Source organism: Callospermophilus lateralis, unplaced genomic scaffold (genome assembly GCF_048772815.1).
Source record: "Callospermophilus lateralis isolate mCalLat2 unplaced genomic scaffold, mCalLat2.hap1 Scaffold_43, whole genome shotgun sequence".
NCBI lineage: Eukaryota > Metazoa > Chordata > Mammalia > Rodentia > Sciuridae > Callospermophilus > Callospermophilus lateralis.
This window is the reverse complement of record NW_027514380.1, coordinates 602,542-620,968: the sequence shown is the minus strand read 5'-3', so window position 1 is coordinate 620,968 and position 18,427 is coordinate 602,542. Positions and strand designations below refer to the sequence as shown.

The following is an 18,427-nucleotide window of genomic DNA, read 5'->3' as shown; positions in this document are numbered from 1 at the left end:
TATTGGACTAGGAGTTATAGTTCATGGTAGAACACTTGCCTAGTGTACCTGAAGCCCTGGATTTGGATTTGATGCCAGCACCATAAAAAACAAAACATAAAAATGTTGTACTGAAATTTGGAATTATTTCCATCTTTATACATTTTCTAGTATTAAATAAACTTCTCTGCCTAATTCTCTACTCCCATCCCAACAAAACTGATAATTCTCTGTAGTCACTCTTTACTAATTATTTCCCTTTCTTTTCTCTTTTACAGTCCACTACAATGAAGTTTCCAACATCTTTTTCTTGGAATTTTATAACCCTTAGTATATTTAAACTGTTCCTATGAAGGTTACCCAAAGCCTCTTGGCTGTATCTAGTAATCACCTCTCTGTCTTCAATACTACTCAACCATTTGGAGACACTCATTACAGTCTTCTATAAGTATCTCCTTCTCTTGACTGCTGTGACACACCTACTGTAGAGTATGGTCTCTCTCCTCCAGTGTTTATTTGTCTTCTGCCTACCCAAAATAAATGAGGGGTGCCTCATGACTTAGTCAGTCTTAGAGTCCTCGTTCTTCCGTTTTTACATTTTCTTCCCAGTCATCTGTAAATTGCCCCACAGTTGTTCCTTTATTCCTAACATCTCTGTTGAACTCTGTACTTGAATTTTCAACTGCCTACACTGTCTCCATGTAGATGTCTCATTTTTAACATATCCAGGAATCATATTCTTGGTTCCTGATTAGCCTTCATCAAAAAGACAAGAATAAAATTATTTTTTCTTCATCTCAATAAATGTTGTCTTCTAAATCATCTTCTTTGCTAAATTCTAGAATTCTTCCTCAGTCCCACTCCTTCTCAGCCCTGATCCCAAACCACTAATGGATCAGATTTATACTACATCTTTTTATTCTTTTCACCTTTATTCATTTCCTTGTGTCTTAGTTGCCTATATGTGTGAGGTAGCCTCCTGACCAGTCTCCCTGCTTCTACTCTGTCACTCCCACTGTCCATTTTCCTCATACAGAAAACTCTACATTTATTAAACAAATGCTACATGGGAAATATTATACATATTTACATGTATATCACTTATATATATTTCTAAAGATGGCTTGTCCTGGTTATAAAGAGATTGTGCTTGAGATAAGGCAATTCCAGTGTGGATCATGGCTATGCTATGTAGTAGATGTCTGACAGTAACTACGCTACTTAACCTTTCAAATCTATTTATTCATTTCTAAAATAAAGACAGTAATAGCTCCCACTGCATAGCAGTATTAGTGTGGCCCTTAGTTAACACTTAAATTCAACTACTATTATTTCTGAAAATAATTTTATTGCTGAAAATTATCTACAATTTCTAAGAAGTTTACTTGATTCACTTCTCTTAAAAGTACCTCAATGAAGTATAAAATGCCTATAAGTTCATTGTAATGAAATGTTAAATCTGCTAGAGTAGCAGAGAAGTCATCATTCCCCTTGTTTGTAGTCATTGCCCTTATTTCTAACAAATGTATTTTTAGATTTTGAAAAACAGTGACTTATTCATTAAAACTCAAAAGATAATTCAAGATCTAGAACTTTGACTGCCATTTTCTACTATATAATTTTTTTAAAAATATTTGAAAGTTGACCTATCTCGTTCATGAAACTTTAAGGTATGTTTGAATTTCCTCAGGAACATTGTGACCCATTTGTTCTCTGCTTACCCTGCCAGAACTAATCCCAGCTTCTGATTTTTTGAAGACTCAAAAATTCCAACTGTGAATACATATTATAATATGCCATTTCTTTGTACCTGTTTTATAGCCTTTTCTCATGAACTTAATCCAAAACTTAGTCAACCTATTATTCTCAGTAGCTTTATTACTGTTAAATTTAATCCTATAATTATAATTAAGCTTGCATTTTTTTAATGTTCTGAATAATGATTGTCATTTTGTATAATTGCTTCCAAGTGTTTCACTGAATAAAGGTAGTATTCTTTTATTTCTTACCATCACTTATCTTTTTAGGAACCTCCTCTACCTCTTGATCAGAACTAATTTCATAAATTATCTTATTAATCCTTCCTGTATTCTTTTATCACAGAGCCATTGAATTGAAGGCACTTGCATATCAGTCTTCAGGGATAAGTTCTGGGATGTGTCATCATTTATTTTGGATGCAGGAGAACTATTGAGACACTAACTGTACAGCTCTCTCTTTCCACCCATCCTCATCTCTATTCTGGGATGGTGCAATGTATAGGTTGAAAGTGCTTTGTAAATAACTATTATCAAAAGGTGATTTATGAAAGATTTTTTTCAGGTTATCTTACTTCACATTCTGAGACCAAGTCAGTAAGTATTCTACAAAATTTGCCATCTTTAAGGTCATAGGTCTTAGTACAATTATACCATTACTAGATAATTCAACATTATTCCCCTCTTCCTAGCTAAAGTCTTAGTCTTAAGAGAATGAAATTTTTCTAAAAAGCGTTGAGCAAAAGCAATATTTGTTGTTTACTAGTGCTGCCTAGTTCTTATCAACTTGGGAAATATCAACCTTTGTTTGAGATAATAGTTGCTATTCTTATAAAAATGAAATTAATATAGCATTTCAAAATGTTTTTTTTAAAAAAATGATTTTTGAGATGAATTGAAAGTTATGACCTTTTCAAATTTTTAGATTTTTTTTGTTTATTATATTTTCAGGTTGAACAATTAACAAAAGATCTAAAAGAAAAAACAGACAAGTTCAGTGAGCTGCTTCTATCAAAAGAACAGCTGCAGAGCGATGTACAAGAGAGGAATGAAGAAATTGAAAAGCTAGAGTTCAGAGTGAGAGAATTGGAACAAGCCTTACTTGTTATCACAGAAAATTTTCAAAAGGTGTGACATTTTGAGTTAACTTTACTAAGTGTTTTAATGAAGAAAAGTTTGATACACAAACATCAGAGCTTGAATAAGAAAGCTTGAGGATGGGGGCAGATGGGAAAGAGCCTTCATTTTTATCTGAGAAATGCATTTTAAGTGTCAAAAGTTCCTGTTTGACTCTATGAAAGTATTCAAGACTGAATATCTATAACTTTTTGATATTCACTAATGTAGTTTGTCCTCCTAACTGGTCAGAGAGAATTGCTACTTAACCAAAAGGAAACATACAAACACACACACACACACACACACACACACACACACACACACACACACTGAATAATCAATATTTAATGTCTGAAAATTTGAGAACATTCTTATATATTTAAAGTTAGAGGACCAGAAACAATTTGGAGCCTTAGAAGCTAAAGCAGAATTGTCTCTAGAAGTGCAACTGCAAGCTGAGCGAGATGCTATTGACGGAAAAGAGAAAGAGGTAAGGACTTTTTTTTTTTCTTGTGTGTGTGTGTGTGTGTGTGTGTGTGTGTGTATTAGATGTAGATGGGCAAATATCTTTGTTTTATATACTTACATGGTTCTGAGGATTGAACCCAGTGCCTCACACATACTAGGCAAGCACTCTACCACTTTATTTTTAAATGACAAAATATATTTTGAGTTATTTTAAAATCAGTTACCTTGAAAACATCATTTGAACAAAATGAAGTTTGTGGTCTAAAACAAAAGTATAGACTTTCTCAATTCAGTGCCTAGATTGATCTTCAAGACAATAAACATGATAAGCTTATGAAGGAAGTTTATTCCAGGTTGAGAAGATAACTAGTGTGAGCACTTTGAAGCAAGAAGAAATTTAGAGAGTGAGAAAGGACAATTTAGCAGGTATGGGCTGAGTGAAGAGGACAGTGGAGAAATGTAGTAGTTAGGACAAAAGGCAGCATCTCTTTTCTCCTGTTCGTGCTATGGGCATTGAGTTTTTGCTCCCCTCTACTGTGAATTTGGGTTTGCTTGCTTTCCTTTTTCTTTTTAAACTTTTCCCTGAGAATTGATAGTGTTGTTTTACAACATATGAAGCTTGTGCTTAAAAGATTAATAATGAACTAGGAATGGGAATTTAGCTCAATGTGGGTTTGAATCTGCAGCACCACAAAATAATAATAAAGAAAGTAACTATAAAGTTATCCTGTGTTGCCCTTCTCCCTCCTTCTTAATGAGAAGGATTCAATTAGGCATGGTGCATGCCTGTAGTCCCTGCTTCTCAGGACACTGAGGCAGGAGAATGAATCACTTGAGCCAAGGAGGTTAAGGTCAGCCTAGACAACATAATAATACCCCTGTGAGAACAAGAAAAGAAAATTTACCTTTAGAGCTATAGTAATCATAACTTTTATTGTCTACTAATAGTTTTCCTAAAACATATAATACTCAACATTGTATAGTAGTAAATAATTTTAAATGTTTAAAATGTTTTTAATTAAGTTTTTGTCTCTTTCCGTAGAATTTTTCTCAGAACATTTAAATTTATTTTAACAAATACTTATTTTCCTTAAATATCATAGAAGTATTTGTTAATAAGTACTTGGAAATCTGTTTACAAAACTAATTTAGACATCAGCCAAAATGACGGTTCAGCGAATGTGTAGTTCAAAGAAGAAAAAAGGAATCCATAGAAATTACTATAGTTGAAATGATCCATGAGAAGGATCGTCTTCCCATTTTTATGTAACATCTGAGAAGTTCTTGTTTATTAGGTTTGGAGTTTTCATTGAAGGCAGTGAGCACATTTATTTTTGTGTAACTATTTATGTATATTTGAAAGGAATTAATGCTTAATGATTTATCTTAAAGACTGAATAATCTCCTCCCCCCAAAAATGAACCTTCACAACTGGATCTAAAAGTAGTGGTAGTTGATTAAGGAATCTTGGTGTAGCTTACTAGTTGTTTCTCTTCATTTGTGTGTGTGTTCTGGGGGTCAAAGGGCATCACACAAGCATTCCATCACTGAGTTATTTCCTTAGCCCTAATTCTATACATACATGCACACACGCACACACACACACACACACACACACACACACACACACACACAGGTTTTTTTGTTTTTGTTTTTGTATTTTGAGATGGAAGCCATTAAGTATAGTGCCAGGCTGGCTATAAACTCCAAATTACAGGGTTCAAGCAATCCTCTCACATCAGTTTCCTGAGTAGCTGGGACTACATTCATGTGCCACCATGCCCTATTATTTTTATTATCTTTTGAACGTAATATATATCTACTAACACCTTAATTTCCTGAATTAAGTTTCTAATACACATCTACCTTTTACTCAGGATTATAGCACTAGTAGTTCAGAATTATAAGAAACCATAGAGAGCATCTGTTAACTGACTTTCAGTTTTTACAGATAGAGACCCAGAGCCAAAAATGTTGAGTGAATATATACGGATTAAAATAGCAGCTGACCTTCATTTACTTGCTTTAAATAACTATAATGAGTATTCTATCAGAACTCTCTCCCTTACCTATAACTGAATAATGAATGTAGAATTAAAACATATGTCTTTTAATGAAAATAACTTAAGCATTCTATCCGGAAAACTAGGCAAATGTTTTCAGATGTCCTATTGAGTATAAACATAAAGATATCCTTATGTATCATTATAGTTGAGATGTTCAAATACTCCCAAAACCTAGATTTGAATAAAACATTTTTTTGAAAGTTCATTAGACTACATAGAAATGTGGGATGAATAAAAAAGAAGAAAACAGCTTCTTATAGGAGAAGGAAATATTGTGGAGACAATAGTTATTTTGAGAAAAGGATTCCTTCAATAAGTTTTAGCTCTCTGTAGAATTAATGAGCTCTAGTTTACAGATAGTAATAGTAAATAATAGTTAACTTTGCTGAGGGCTGAGTCTAGAAAGTATATTAAATGCCTTATCCCATTAACCCTTAACAGTCTCGCTGGGAATAGGTTCTGTTCTAAAATCTCCTAATTTGCCAATGTGTGAGCTGATCCTTAAGAGAGGTTAGTACTTAGTACAGACAGAAAGAACTGATTCTGGAACCCTATGATGCTATACTGCCAGAACACTGAATATATTTTGCTTGTTAGTGAAAAATGTTAAAGACTGTCATTCAACATTTATTATTAAACTGTTTCTGCATGTAAAGCACTTTTGTTCAGTTGTGAAATCAACACCAGACTTCAAGGAATGTGCTGTCTAATTAGTGGAACATATAAGTTTTTTTAATATTTTTTTAAAGTTGTTGATGGACCTTTATTTTATTTTTTGATTTTATGTGGTGCTGAGAATCGAATGCAGTGGCTCACACATGCCAGGCAAACATTTGGTCTACCACTGAGCCACAACCCCAGCCCCTATACTTTTTTTATGAGAAAAAAAAAACACTTAAAAATAAAATAAAATAAAACTCAAATAGGTACAAATTAGTGTCATCCAAATAGTCTATATATCAATTGGTAGATAAGTAAAACAAGTTTAAACCTTTCTAATGTTCTTCTGGTTTGGGTGTTGTTATAAGACAGCCTGAAACTAGAGTCTGCTTGAATAACAAGAATGTTCCATAGTGTCATTTGGAGAAATTAAGGTCTGATGTGATGTCTCAAGTTCAGCTGCTTAAAATAAAAATGTTAGTACTTTAAACCAGTCCTTCTCTGCATATGAATCAGCTGGGGATCTTGTTAAAGTGCAGGTCTTTTTTTTATCTTTTTTTTTTAAATATTTAGTTGTAGAGAAACTAAATACCTTTTTTTTTCCTAATGTGGTGCTGAAGATCAATCCCTGTGCTCATGCATGCTAGGCAAGCGCTCTACCACTGAGCCACAACCTCAGCTCCCAAAATGCAGATTTTGAGTGCAGCACAAGATTCTGTGCATCAAACGTGCTCTCACATGATACCTATTCTGCTGCTCCAGAGACTACACTTTGAGTAGCAGGGCTTTTAAGACATAGAGCTAAGACTTTGACTATTAAGTGATGTCACAAGGAAAAAAAAGGTCATGTGAGGTGGGGCGCAATTTTGAACTTAAATAACTATGTGTATGTTGATTTTATAATACCTTGTCATTAAAATTTGTTAGAGAAGAGAAGAATAGGTGTAACTACTGTCAGATAACTTTGAAGAAGATACAGTCATCACAATTTTCAATAAACTAACCTGGAAATTATATATGTACAACCACTAAACGTGTTTTAGTGTCTACAGAATTTAATATCAGTGTTACAAAAAATTTTAAATAGAGGTCTTAGACATTAGTTATTAGAAACAAGATAAATTATAGTTTAGGACTGGAACTCCCCAGGTTCCAAAGGTGGTTTCACCACCTAGTAGACATGTGACCTCAGGACAAGTTACTCCTTGCTTTAACTCCCTTCCTTACTTCTGAAATGGGGTTAATCATAGAATAGAGCTCCTAAGGTTGTAACAGGCTTTTTAAAAAATAACAATATATAAAGCACTTTGTACCCATGCCTAGCAGTAATTCTCTATAAATAATAGCCATTATTTAGTATTGATACCATTTCTGTTTAAGAAATATTAGGCTGATTATTTTTTCCTTGCTAATTTCTCTTTTTAGGCTGATTTTTAAGACCTTGCCTTGCCTGTGCTAGAATGATTCTAATTATGTGATGTATCAGTATATAAGCAACATATGCCCCTTTTCAACTTTAAGGCACTAAATGATTTAAAGTTGGCTCTGAGCCAGTTACTACTAAACACTGCTTCTGCATCTTAGGTTGCTGTTAATGCAACATTTTTGATCATCAAGTAAATATATGTTTATAAATTCATTTATTAAATATTAAGTAGCTGTGAAGCAGTGAGCTAAAGTGACTGCTAATGTCTTCAATCAAACCCATATTTTTAAAATAGAGCAATAATTAGCTCTTAATATTCATCATCAGGTTCATTTTTTTTTGTATAACCATCAAAGAGGATTATTTTACTTTTATTACTAATAATCCATCTTCAAAAATTAAATTTCTGTTTTCCTATAAGTAAGAGCTCCCTGATTTTCTACTAAAATTATTTTGTTTAACTTACTCTGCAATTCAGACCTAAGGATCTCTTGACCTTATTGTGTATCTCTGCTTCCATCTGCTTAATCAAACCACAAAGCAGACAGGGCATTCAATGGATTATAATTAGATATTTGTGGGACTATATTAAGTTAGTTTTATTTGATACTAGAATAACTGAATTAATTCTACAATTTTTCTAAGCTTTTCAATAGCAACTGACTTAATTCTAACTGAATTTAACATAAGAGTTAGCATGTGGACTACTCCTTTCTGTGACTCTTTCTGCTTATGATAGAAAATGTTTCCTGGTGTCCTTCTTTAAGGTGTCTTCTGCTTGGGCAAGATGGTTTAAGAATGTGCAGGTGACAGGCACGGTGGCACACACCTATAATCCCACAACTCAGAAGTCTGAGGCAGGAAGATTGCAAGTTTGAGGTCAGCCTCAGCAACTTAGCAAGACCCTAAGCAACTTACTAAGCATGACTGTATCTAAAAAGTATAAAATGTAAAAAAGGGCTGGGGATGTGGTTCCATGGTAAAGCTCCCTTGGGGTCAGTCCCCAGTGCCAAAACAAAAACAAAATAAACAAACCAAAAAACAAACAAACAAAAAAAAAAAAGAATGTGCAGTGTGAGCATGTCTAGGAACCATACAGGTATGGCTGGCTTGGAAAACCACTTTCCTTTATTCTTATGAATTAAGCATATGTATTTTGTAAAGCAAATACAACATTATTTTTTTTAAATTTCTTTTTTAGTTGTAGTTGGACACAATATGTTTATTTATTTTTATGTGGTACTGAGGATCAAACCTAGTGCCTCACATGTGCACAACAGGTGTTTTACCACTGAGCTACAGCCCCAGCCCCAGCCCCAACATTCTTAATTCTATCTCGACAAACATCTGTTTAAAGTTTTTTTTCTTTACTTTTCATAATTTTGATATTAAAGATAACAAACTTAGAAGAACAACTAGAGCAATTTAGAGATGAGCTTGAAAATAAAAATGAAGAAGTTCAGCAACTACATATGCAATTGGAAATACAGAAAAAGGAATCCACTACCTGTGTACAGGAACTTGAACGAGAAAATAAATTATTCAAGGTAACTATTTTAGAAAAAAAATTTTTTCTATAAAGAGATAATAAGTTTTGCTCCTATGTAGTTATAATAAACATTTACTAAGTCCAGATCTAAATAATACTCACTCGAAGAACACTAGCAAGCAAATAGATTTGCATGGAACTTATTTTCTGTTTATAATAAAATTTTTGAGATCTTTTATTAAAATATTTCAAGAATTATTGATCTACATTATGTCTAATTTTTTTTACTTGTACATTGTAGGAAATGTATTTTTTATAAGACTTAATTGAAACAATGTTGTGAAAATTGCCAGTCATGAATACATCCAACTATGATAGTTATTTTTGTCACTAGGATGAAATGGAGAAATTGAAATTTGCCATAATGGATCCTGAGGCTATCTCTACTCATGACCAGCATATGCTATTTGGGAAATTTGCTCAAATAATACAGGAAAAAGAGGTAAAAATTGATTGATTAAATGAGCAAATTAGAGACTTTCATCAACAACTTAGACTTACAACAGATAACAAGGTATACTCATTTAAAATTGGTTATTATCTGAAATCTAATAGTTAAATAGAGTAATTAGCTTTGGATGCCATCTGTTATAGACTTAATTCAGTATTTTATCCTTTCCAATAAAATGCACTAATGTTGACATTATCCTATTAGAGAATCAAATACTAAAAGCATAAGCCACTTATGTGTAATAGAACTTCCAGAATGATGTTCTAAATAAGGTCTTTGTTTGATGTGATAAGGGAGGTGTTGGTCTATATTGAAAGTAACATAATGTGTCTGACAAGCTATACAGCTTTTGTGCCTGATCATCTTTAAGTTTTTACCCTAAAATAAAACAAAATTTTAAAATATGAATACATACTTTTCTGTGTTTCCCTTTTTCGAATTAACTAATAGGATTTTGACGAAAAAAATGAACTGATAAGGGATCTTGAAGCCCAAATAGAATGTCTAAAGAGTGATCAAGAACGTTTGAAGAAAAATAGAGAAGAAGAAACAGACAAGCTCAATGAATTGATTGAAAAACTTCAGGAGGAATTGTCATATATTAAACAGAATATGTTGTTGGATACCAATTCCCCCTCAGAACAAGAGGACAGCTTGAAACATCAGTTGGAAAAGGTTATAGCTGAAAAGCTGTCTTTGGAACAGCAAGTAGAAATCACTAATGAAGAAATGGCCTTCACAAAAAAATGTACTTAAAGAAACCAATTTTAAAATGAATCAGCTAACACAAGAATTAGTCAACTTGAAGAGAGAACATGACCATAAGGAAAAAATCCAAAGTATACCAGATGAAAGTGTTAGCATGACTATAGATGATCTCAGCAAAGACCAACCCGAACTGGAAGTAATCCATATTGAAGATGTTCATAAACCCCCTGAGAACAAGATGTATCTCAGATCTTTTGAAGAAAGCACAGAAGTTTCCAGAAATTTGGAAACAAAACTGCTACAGCTTGAGAGCTCTGTTAGCACAAAGGACTTAGAACTTATCCAGTGTTATAAACAAACAGAAGACATAAAAGAACAAGGCCAATCTGAAACAGAAATGCTTCAGAAGAAGATCGTAAACCTACAGAAAGTCCTTGAGGAGAAAGTAGCTGCTGCTCTTGTAAGTCAAGTCCAACTTGAGGCAGTTCAGGAATATGTGAAATTCTATCAAGATAAAGGAATAGCTTCATCAGAACTTGAAAAGGAAAATATGCAGAATTTAAATCAAATAACAGAAAACAAGATGGAGTCAGATATGTCTGCATTAACCTTGAGAATATCAGACTTAGAAAGACAAGTGATTGAAATGCATACTACTTTGATTTCAGAAAAAGAACAAGTAGAAACTGCAGAGAAAAATGCTTTGGAAAAAGAAAAGAAGCTGATAGAACTGCAGAAGTTATTGGAGGACAGTAAGAAAAAACTAGAAGGAAAAGAAAGGAAAAGAAGCCCTCATGGAGATTTTGTTCTTAAGGTTAGCTTTATATTTGAATTTTTCACATAAATACCCTAAGAAACTCTTTTTTTCCCTTTGCTTATTAAGCTGATTGGTAATTTACTAAGTCAAACAGTTCTGCTGACACCTACCAATTTATACATAATGGGATTTTATTTAAAAAATCATACTGTACTTAAAGAACTATAGACAAACTAAAGAGTTTGTTTGAGCAAAAAGTGCTACATGCATTGTGCAACACTCAGAAACAGAAGAGATTCGAACAGCTTCACTGTTCAACAGTGGGTGGATTTAGAGGCAGAACTCACAAATAAAATTCAGAAATTGCTTGATTGGTCATGGCTAGACCTTGTTTGGATGTGATTTGATTGGTTGATTGCCTATGATTGGCTGAAACATAGTTGCCTATTATCATTGGCTGAGACTTAGTAGTTAATTATACTCTGTTCATTTGTTTCCCTACCAAGTTATATTGCAGTTTCTTACACAGAAACTCAAGGTATAGAGTCCAGATTAAATTTAACACTATAGGGTCATTTTATCATCATTAGAATAATGGGCCCTAATTATATTTTGTGATCTTCAAACATCTTTTTTTTCAATCAAGGTTGTCATTAATTAGAACAGTTCAAATAAATATGGAAACATTAAATTTAGCAAATGTCCTCTAGAATTTCTGTGGATATTTTCCCCCTTAATGTACGTCTACTAAGTATGTTATGTCATCATCTCTTTTAAGTACTATAGTGCACCCTATAATCATCAACACCACAGTAATGTATATTCATAAGTATTCTATACATTCTAATCTTGCACTGAATACCAGCACAATTTTTTTTTTTGGTTGGGGGAGAGCTTTATAAAATGGTCATACCACACTTTTGCAAAAACAATTTTGGCATAAAATCTGTGAAAGTTATGTAGGTGAGATACAATTATAAAAATATCAAAATATATTCATATTGAATTAACATATGAGTAACAAGTTATTAGCTTGGCAAATTTTATGCCTCATAATATATTTTATTCTTCTTAGGAAAAATTTGTAACTGACCTAAGTCTACTTACATAAAGATCAGAAATTGCAGTTATTTCTTAGTGTATGACAGACATGACAAGTTCCCTCACTTAATAAACTTACAATTTCAAGTACCAGAAGTTCAGTCTTATCTGCCCCAGAAGATTGATACATTGGGATTTTATGTCTACTTAATTTATATTGGCAAAGGATAATAATTTTATTCACTATACTTTTTCTTCCTAGCTCATTGGAATTGCATATTACTGTAGGTAATAATTATTAAAATATTAATATAACTTTTTAGGTATAACTTATAATAATTATCTTTGAGCTCATATCTTTTGAGGAAAGTAATATAAATATGAAACTTTTGAGTGGCACAAAGAATATTTTTATCAATAATTTATAAATTTTATATATATTAATGGCATGATTTGTCTTTCATTTCCAGAAAATCTTTCTTATTTCTTTAAGAATACAAAATGATGGTTCTTAAAATGTTTCACTGTTTGTTAAAAGAGCATTTATCACTAAAACCCCTAGGCAGTCAGTCTTGGAAAAGCTTCATTAGAATGTGTAAATGCTTTGAATTTAGCTCTTTTTTTTAATGATTTATTTCTTATGTTTTCTACTGTATCCAAACAACTACTGAGTTAATAAATGACAGTGGAGAAAGTGGATTTTTTGAAGAACTTGAGGCTCTTAGAATCGAGTTAGTGGCTACCAAAGAAGAACTTGCCACTTTCAAAGAAAGGACAGAAAAACTTCAAAAAGAGCTTTTGGTAAGACAAGTAACATAACTCCTAATTCATTCATTTCTACCCATCTTAATTCCCTTTCAAATTGTCCTATAGAAACAAGTCCAGAGACATAACTTAAAAACTAAATTTACAAGTCTTTTTGAAAAATTCATTGTTATAAATCTATTCACCATCTCCTTGCTTGTTTTGCTAGGAATCTTTATATTAGAAGAATACTTTTAATCTCTAGTCTTTTAGCAAAGGAAGTGAAAAACTGCTGTTAAAGAGAATTTAAATCCCCTGGGAAACAAAAGTAAAGGCTAATAAAATTATTTCAATTTTGTAGTAACCTGTGACCATACGTACATGCGAAAGTATATATGTATTACAGTTTCCAACGTGTTTTTCCTATTATTGTGCGGCAAGTGAACATATAAATGAAATTATACTCTTTCCCTCTCCACTGTAAGTTCTTCATTTGATGTGCAAGATTTTCAACTTAATTCATCTGTGTTTTAGGTAAAAGAGACAAATATGGCATCTCTTCAGAGAGATTTAAGCCAAGTTAAGAATCAACTTGTCGAGGAGGAAAAAAAGAAATTATCCCACTTCTTAATAAAAGAGGATAAGTCTGAAGTACCAACAAACAGAAACATCTGCTTAGAGCCACTTCCTATTGTAGTAGGTAAAAACACTGCATCCCAAACAGACCAAATACTCAAGGTCAACATGAGCAACCAGACTCCACAAATTCTTGTTAAAAATGCAGGAATTCAAATTGATATACAGACTAGCTGTTCCTCAGAAAAAGTCTCTGAAATAATTAGGCAATTTACTGAAAGAATTGAACACATACAAGAACTTCATGCCACTGAAATTTTGGATATGGAATTCAGACATATTTCAGAAACTGAAACTTTAAAGAAGGAACATTATGTTGCTGTTGAGTTACTGACAGAGGAGAGTGGTACATTGAAGGCAGTGATACAGTGTCTGAGACCTAAAGAGGTATTAATTTTGTTGTTGTCATGTGGGGGGAGTTTCCACTGTTGTCAACAACCTGTTTTTAAGCAAAAATTTTAAAAGAAATTTGAGAAATATCTCTTCTTTATACTATTAGAATTTAAGTCTCCCCATTGTATTAGATAATAGAGTTCTTATGAAAGTTTGCAACTTATTATGGGTATGGTTCCTTAAATAATAACTATCTCTTCTTACTATGGTAATATCCTTAAGGAAAAAATTATAGACTTGTTATAAATCATAGTTTCATTTCAAGTATGCTTAGATTGAGTTTTTTTCTTTTTCTTTCCCTTTTTTTTTCTTTTTACAGCATTATAACAGCAAAATAGTTCATTGGGTTCTGTTTTTATTAAAACAAAAATATTTATGTATGTTGTTTCTTTTTTCTAATTAGGGATCCTTGATTCCTGAACTTACATATTCTAATGCTTACAAAACTAGAGAAATATATTCCAGTGGTAAGTTATATAAAATTCTGGAATGTTTATAGCATTTGATTAAAACGTGTTATTTTTGTTTGAAGAGGGTATGTTTTTTATTTTTGTTTGATTGTTTGTTTAACAACAAATGATTGTTTTCTTTATTTTAGATTCTGGATCAGACTGGAGTCAGGGAGTTTATCTTACACAAAATCAGGGATTTGACACAGCATCGGAAGGAAGAGGAGAAGAAGGTGAAAATATAACAGAATCATTTCCAAAGAAAATAAAGGTACTGAAAGATAAATATTACTGAAACATAATATATTTTAGTAAACTTAGCCAGTATAATTTCTATGTTGAACATAGTAGTTTATTTAAAGTTATATACTGGATCTCTGAAAAAAACTGTATAGCAAGAAAGATCGAAGGAAGGGGGAGAGAGAGCGAGAAAATATGCTGCCCTCCTCTCCCTCCTTTCTTCCAGAATTAGTGACAAGATCTTTTGGTCAATTCTCTGTTAACTAGATATTGAGGAAAAAGGATGTTGGAAGTAGCATCCCTGGTTGCTCAAACAATGTCTAGTACAGTCCACCCCATCAAATAGAAGCAAAAGGTAGCACTCACCTCATGCTTCAAATGAAAACAGGCTAAAATAAATGACTTAAAAGAAAAAAAAATCCATGAGAACCTATTTCATTTTATTTCCATATTCCACAAATAATAATATATTGTATTTCATTTTATTTCCATATTCCACAAATAATAAAATACAATATATTAAATAATTATGTTATGAAGATTTAAAAAAAATAATTTTTATTATTGCTGATTTTGTTTGCCAAAATTGTAAAAGCAGTCTCAAGAAATGGAAGTTTTTCCAACAGTATTTCTTTTGGTCAAATCAATGGCTAATCATTAAATCTAGGAAGAGTACATTAGCTAAACTGAAGGAACTTAGAGGTGTAACCTATGGAAATCATAAACCATCTGTTGCAATTGACTTAGCTCTCCACAGGAAGAAGGTATTTAGTAAAGGTGCCTGGAGTTTCTTTTCTGCGGTTGCTTTTCTAAATCTATTTTTCTTCATAATGCTATATTGCTTAATATTTCTCCTTGTAGCTCTCATTTTTTCAGCATTTGGAGAAGTTGTCATAATATTGGCTTTTGGATTTTGTTTTCTAGGGATTACTGAGAGCTGTTCATAATGAGGGCTTGCAGGTGCTTTCTCTCACTGAGTCACCATGTGGTGAAAGAGAAGACCATTCTATTCAACAGGTTTCAGAATTTTGGCTAGAAGAGAGAAGATCTTATCTTAATATCATCTCATCTCTTAAGGATTTAATTACCAAAATACAAGTGCAAAGGGAATCTGAGGTACCCAAAGAATATTATATTCTTTGTAGCATTATTATTTTTAATGACAATAATGAACTTTGTAAATTAAATTCTTTTTTATATGAATTTTCACATAAATTATTGTCTGTATTTTCAGACTCAAAAATACATACATTCTTTTAAATACCTATTTTGGTTAGTAGAATGTTTTAAAAACATGTTTATTTGAAACCTAACTTTTGTTATTTGTACTCTGCTAGGTTAATGATAATTCTCAATCTCATGAGAGCCTCCCGGACTGGTGAGGGGAATTTCTACTTGCTCTCCAACATGTTTTCTTAAAGGAGCACAATGTTTTGCTGGCTGCTTTTCAGATTGAACTGACAGCTCTAGGCACTAAAGATGCAGTTGGATTATTAAAGTGTTTGGAACAGTGAATACAAGAACAAGTATCAAACCAAAATTTTATTTTAAAGAATACTATTTTTAATAGTAATAAAAAATCAGTTGCTGATTTGTTTCAGAGTCTTAATTTAAGTATGAAGATAAGCATTTTTAACAGGGGTCACTAAGAGTATTTAGGAGAAGAACATTACCTTTTGTCTTATATTAGAAAGTAAGAAAAACTTAAAATTAATGAGATAGTCCTCAAACTTGGAAATTTAGAAAGAGCTGTAAAACCTAAAGAAAAGAGAAGGAATAAGATACAGTCACTTCTCATTATTTTCAGTAGTTATATTTTATAAACCTACAAGGAGTCATTGCTCCTGTGGGAAATACAGAAATAGGTTACTGCAAGCCTCAATCACAATATTTTCATCAACCAGTCAATACATGATCTTATTTTCTGTGTGGTTGTGTTTAAAGAAATCTTATATGGGGAGGGGAGAAGAAATGTATCTCAGTGGTAGAATGCTTGCCAAGCATACTCTTGGCCCTGGGCTCAGTACTCAGTGCCATTAAAAAAAGACAAAAGATACCTTCTGTGTTGTATATTATTCATTAATGTTTAACACGGCCAAGAGCAATCATACAGAAGCTTATCTAACACACTTTTCTCCTTAAAGCACGTCACAGATTTCTTGCAATTAGGAACACCAAGCCCTTCACTTGTGGGCCATTTAAAACCATGAAATCACAAATAAAAAGCACAATATGGAAAAACAAGTTACTAAACAGGACATTTGTGTACAATATGAGAGCTAAAATACAAAGGTAGAGTATGCCCTTGTTTAACTTAGCCAGGAACATGTGCATGAGGAAATTTAAATTTTTTACTACTCTAACTATGTCTGACAAAGCAATACAAGTATTGGTTTGAGGGTTACAAAAACTTTTTATCAAGTAGACAAATCTGAAAACACAGGATCCATTAATAATGAGGATTAACTATAATAAAGTAAAAAATATTAATGAAATGTACAGTACAATATAGAGAATAAATCATTAAAAATTGGTTCCTTGAAAATGCTAATAAGAAAATCTTTTCTGGAGAATTCATTATGATTTTTAAATGTTATAAATGAATATGAGATCATAATTAAACATGTAACAAATAAAATAACAAAATATTATAAATTATTTTATTTATACAAATAAGAAAATTGAGGTGAAATTTTAAAAAAAATCACTTATCAAAATTCATGCTGGAAGAAACAGAATACCTAAAAAGACCTACAACAGCATCAAATCAGTAGTTAAAAATAGACAGAAGAAGCTTATTATCTGAAATTGAAGTACCACATGCTCAAATTAATGACAAGAAAATGACCTTGAAAAGAGAACAAGAAAATGATTAAAAAAAACCTAGGTATGTTACAAAACAGACTCATATAATTATACAAATGGGTGAAAATATTTTACTTTACATTATTATTACTCAGTTAAAACATTTCCTTTCAGTGGTATTGATTTCTCATTTTCATAACATTAATTATAGTAATTACTGCAGTGGCTAGAGAGGATTGTCAAATTGATTTTAAACAACTGTATCTAATTTTAAATACAGTAGCCTTACCTTGACCAAGTTAAACAAATTAATTTCATGGTCTCTTTTTGTTTGTTTGTTTGTTTTAATTGGTTATACATGACATTAGAGTGCATTTATGCACTTTGATATATCATGCATAGATGGGATATAATTTCTCATTTTTCTGAGTATACATGTTGAAGAATCATATTGGTCATGTAGTCACATATATACATACAGTATTAATATCTGTTTCATTCTACTATCTTTCCTATCCCCACATTCCCTCCCCTCTTCTCCCATCACTTCCCTCTACCTAATCTAAGGTAACCATATTCTTCCCTACTATCCCCCACCTTATGTGAATTAGCATTTACAAATTAGAGAAAACATTTGGCCTTTAGTTTTATGGGATTGGCTTATTTTGCTTACCATGATATTCTCCTACTCCAACCACTTTCTGGCAAATGCCATAGTTTTACTCTCCTTTAAAGCTCTGAGTAATATTCCATTGAGTATATATACCACATTTTCTTTATCCATTCATCTGTTGATTGATACCTAGGTTGGTTGCATAGATAAGCTATTGTGAATTGAGCTGCTATAAACATTGATACAGCTGCATCACTATACTGTGCTTATTTTAAGTCCTTTGGGTATATAAACCAAGGAATTGGATAGCTGGGTTAAAGGGTGGTTCCATTCCCAGTTTTCTGAGGAATCTCCATACTGCTTTCCATAGTGGTTGCATCAATTTGCAGTCCCTCCAGCAATGTATGAATATGCCTGTTCCACCACATCCTCGACAACATTTGTTGTTGCCTCTATTCTTGATGATTGATTGCCATTCTGACAGGAGTAAGATGAAATCTTAGAGTAATTTTGATTTGCATTTCTCTAATTGCTAGAGATGTTGAACTCTCTTAAAGCTGTACATT

The 18,427-nt window shown here is 32.2% G+C and overlaps 1 protein-coding gene across 1 annotated transcript in view; it reads left to right on the top strand.

Moving 5' to 3' along the window:
- The window catches only part of LOC143388774 (A-kinase anchor protein 9-like), a 95,249-nt gene extending 78,596 nt beyond the window's left edge, over positions 1–16,653 (top strand). Inside the window, 13 exon segments of the mRNA XM_077108298.1 lie at positions 2,688–2,864; positions 3,241–3,345; positions 8,870–9,022; positions 9,359–9,538; positions 9,926–10,216; positions 10,218–10,989; positions 12,631–12,782; positions 13,260–13,748; positions 14,158–14,221; positions 14,353–14,474; positions 15,368–15,559; positions 15,781–15,969; positions 16,588–16,653. Coding sequence (XP_076964413.1) covers positions 2,688–2,864; positions 3,241–3,345; positions 8,870–9,022; positions 9,359–9,538; positions 9,926–10,216; positions 10,218–10,989; positions 12,631–12,782; positions 13,260–13,748; positions 14,158–14,221; positions 14,353–14,474; positions 15,368–15,559; positions 15,781–15,969; positions 16,588–16,653 — 2,952 coding nt within the window.
- Positions 16,654–18,427: the final 1,774 nt, after the last annotated feature.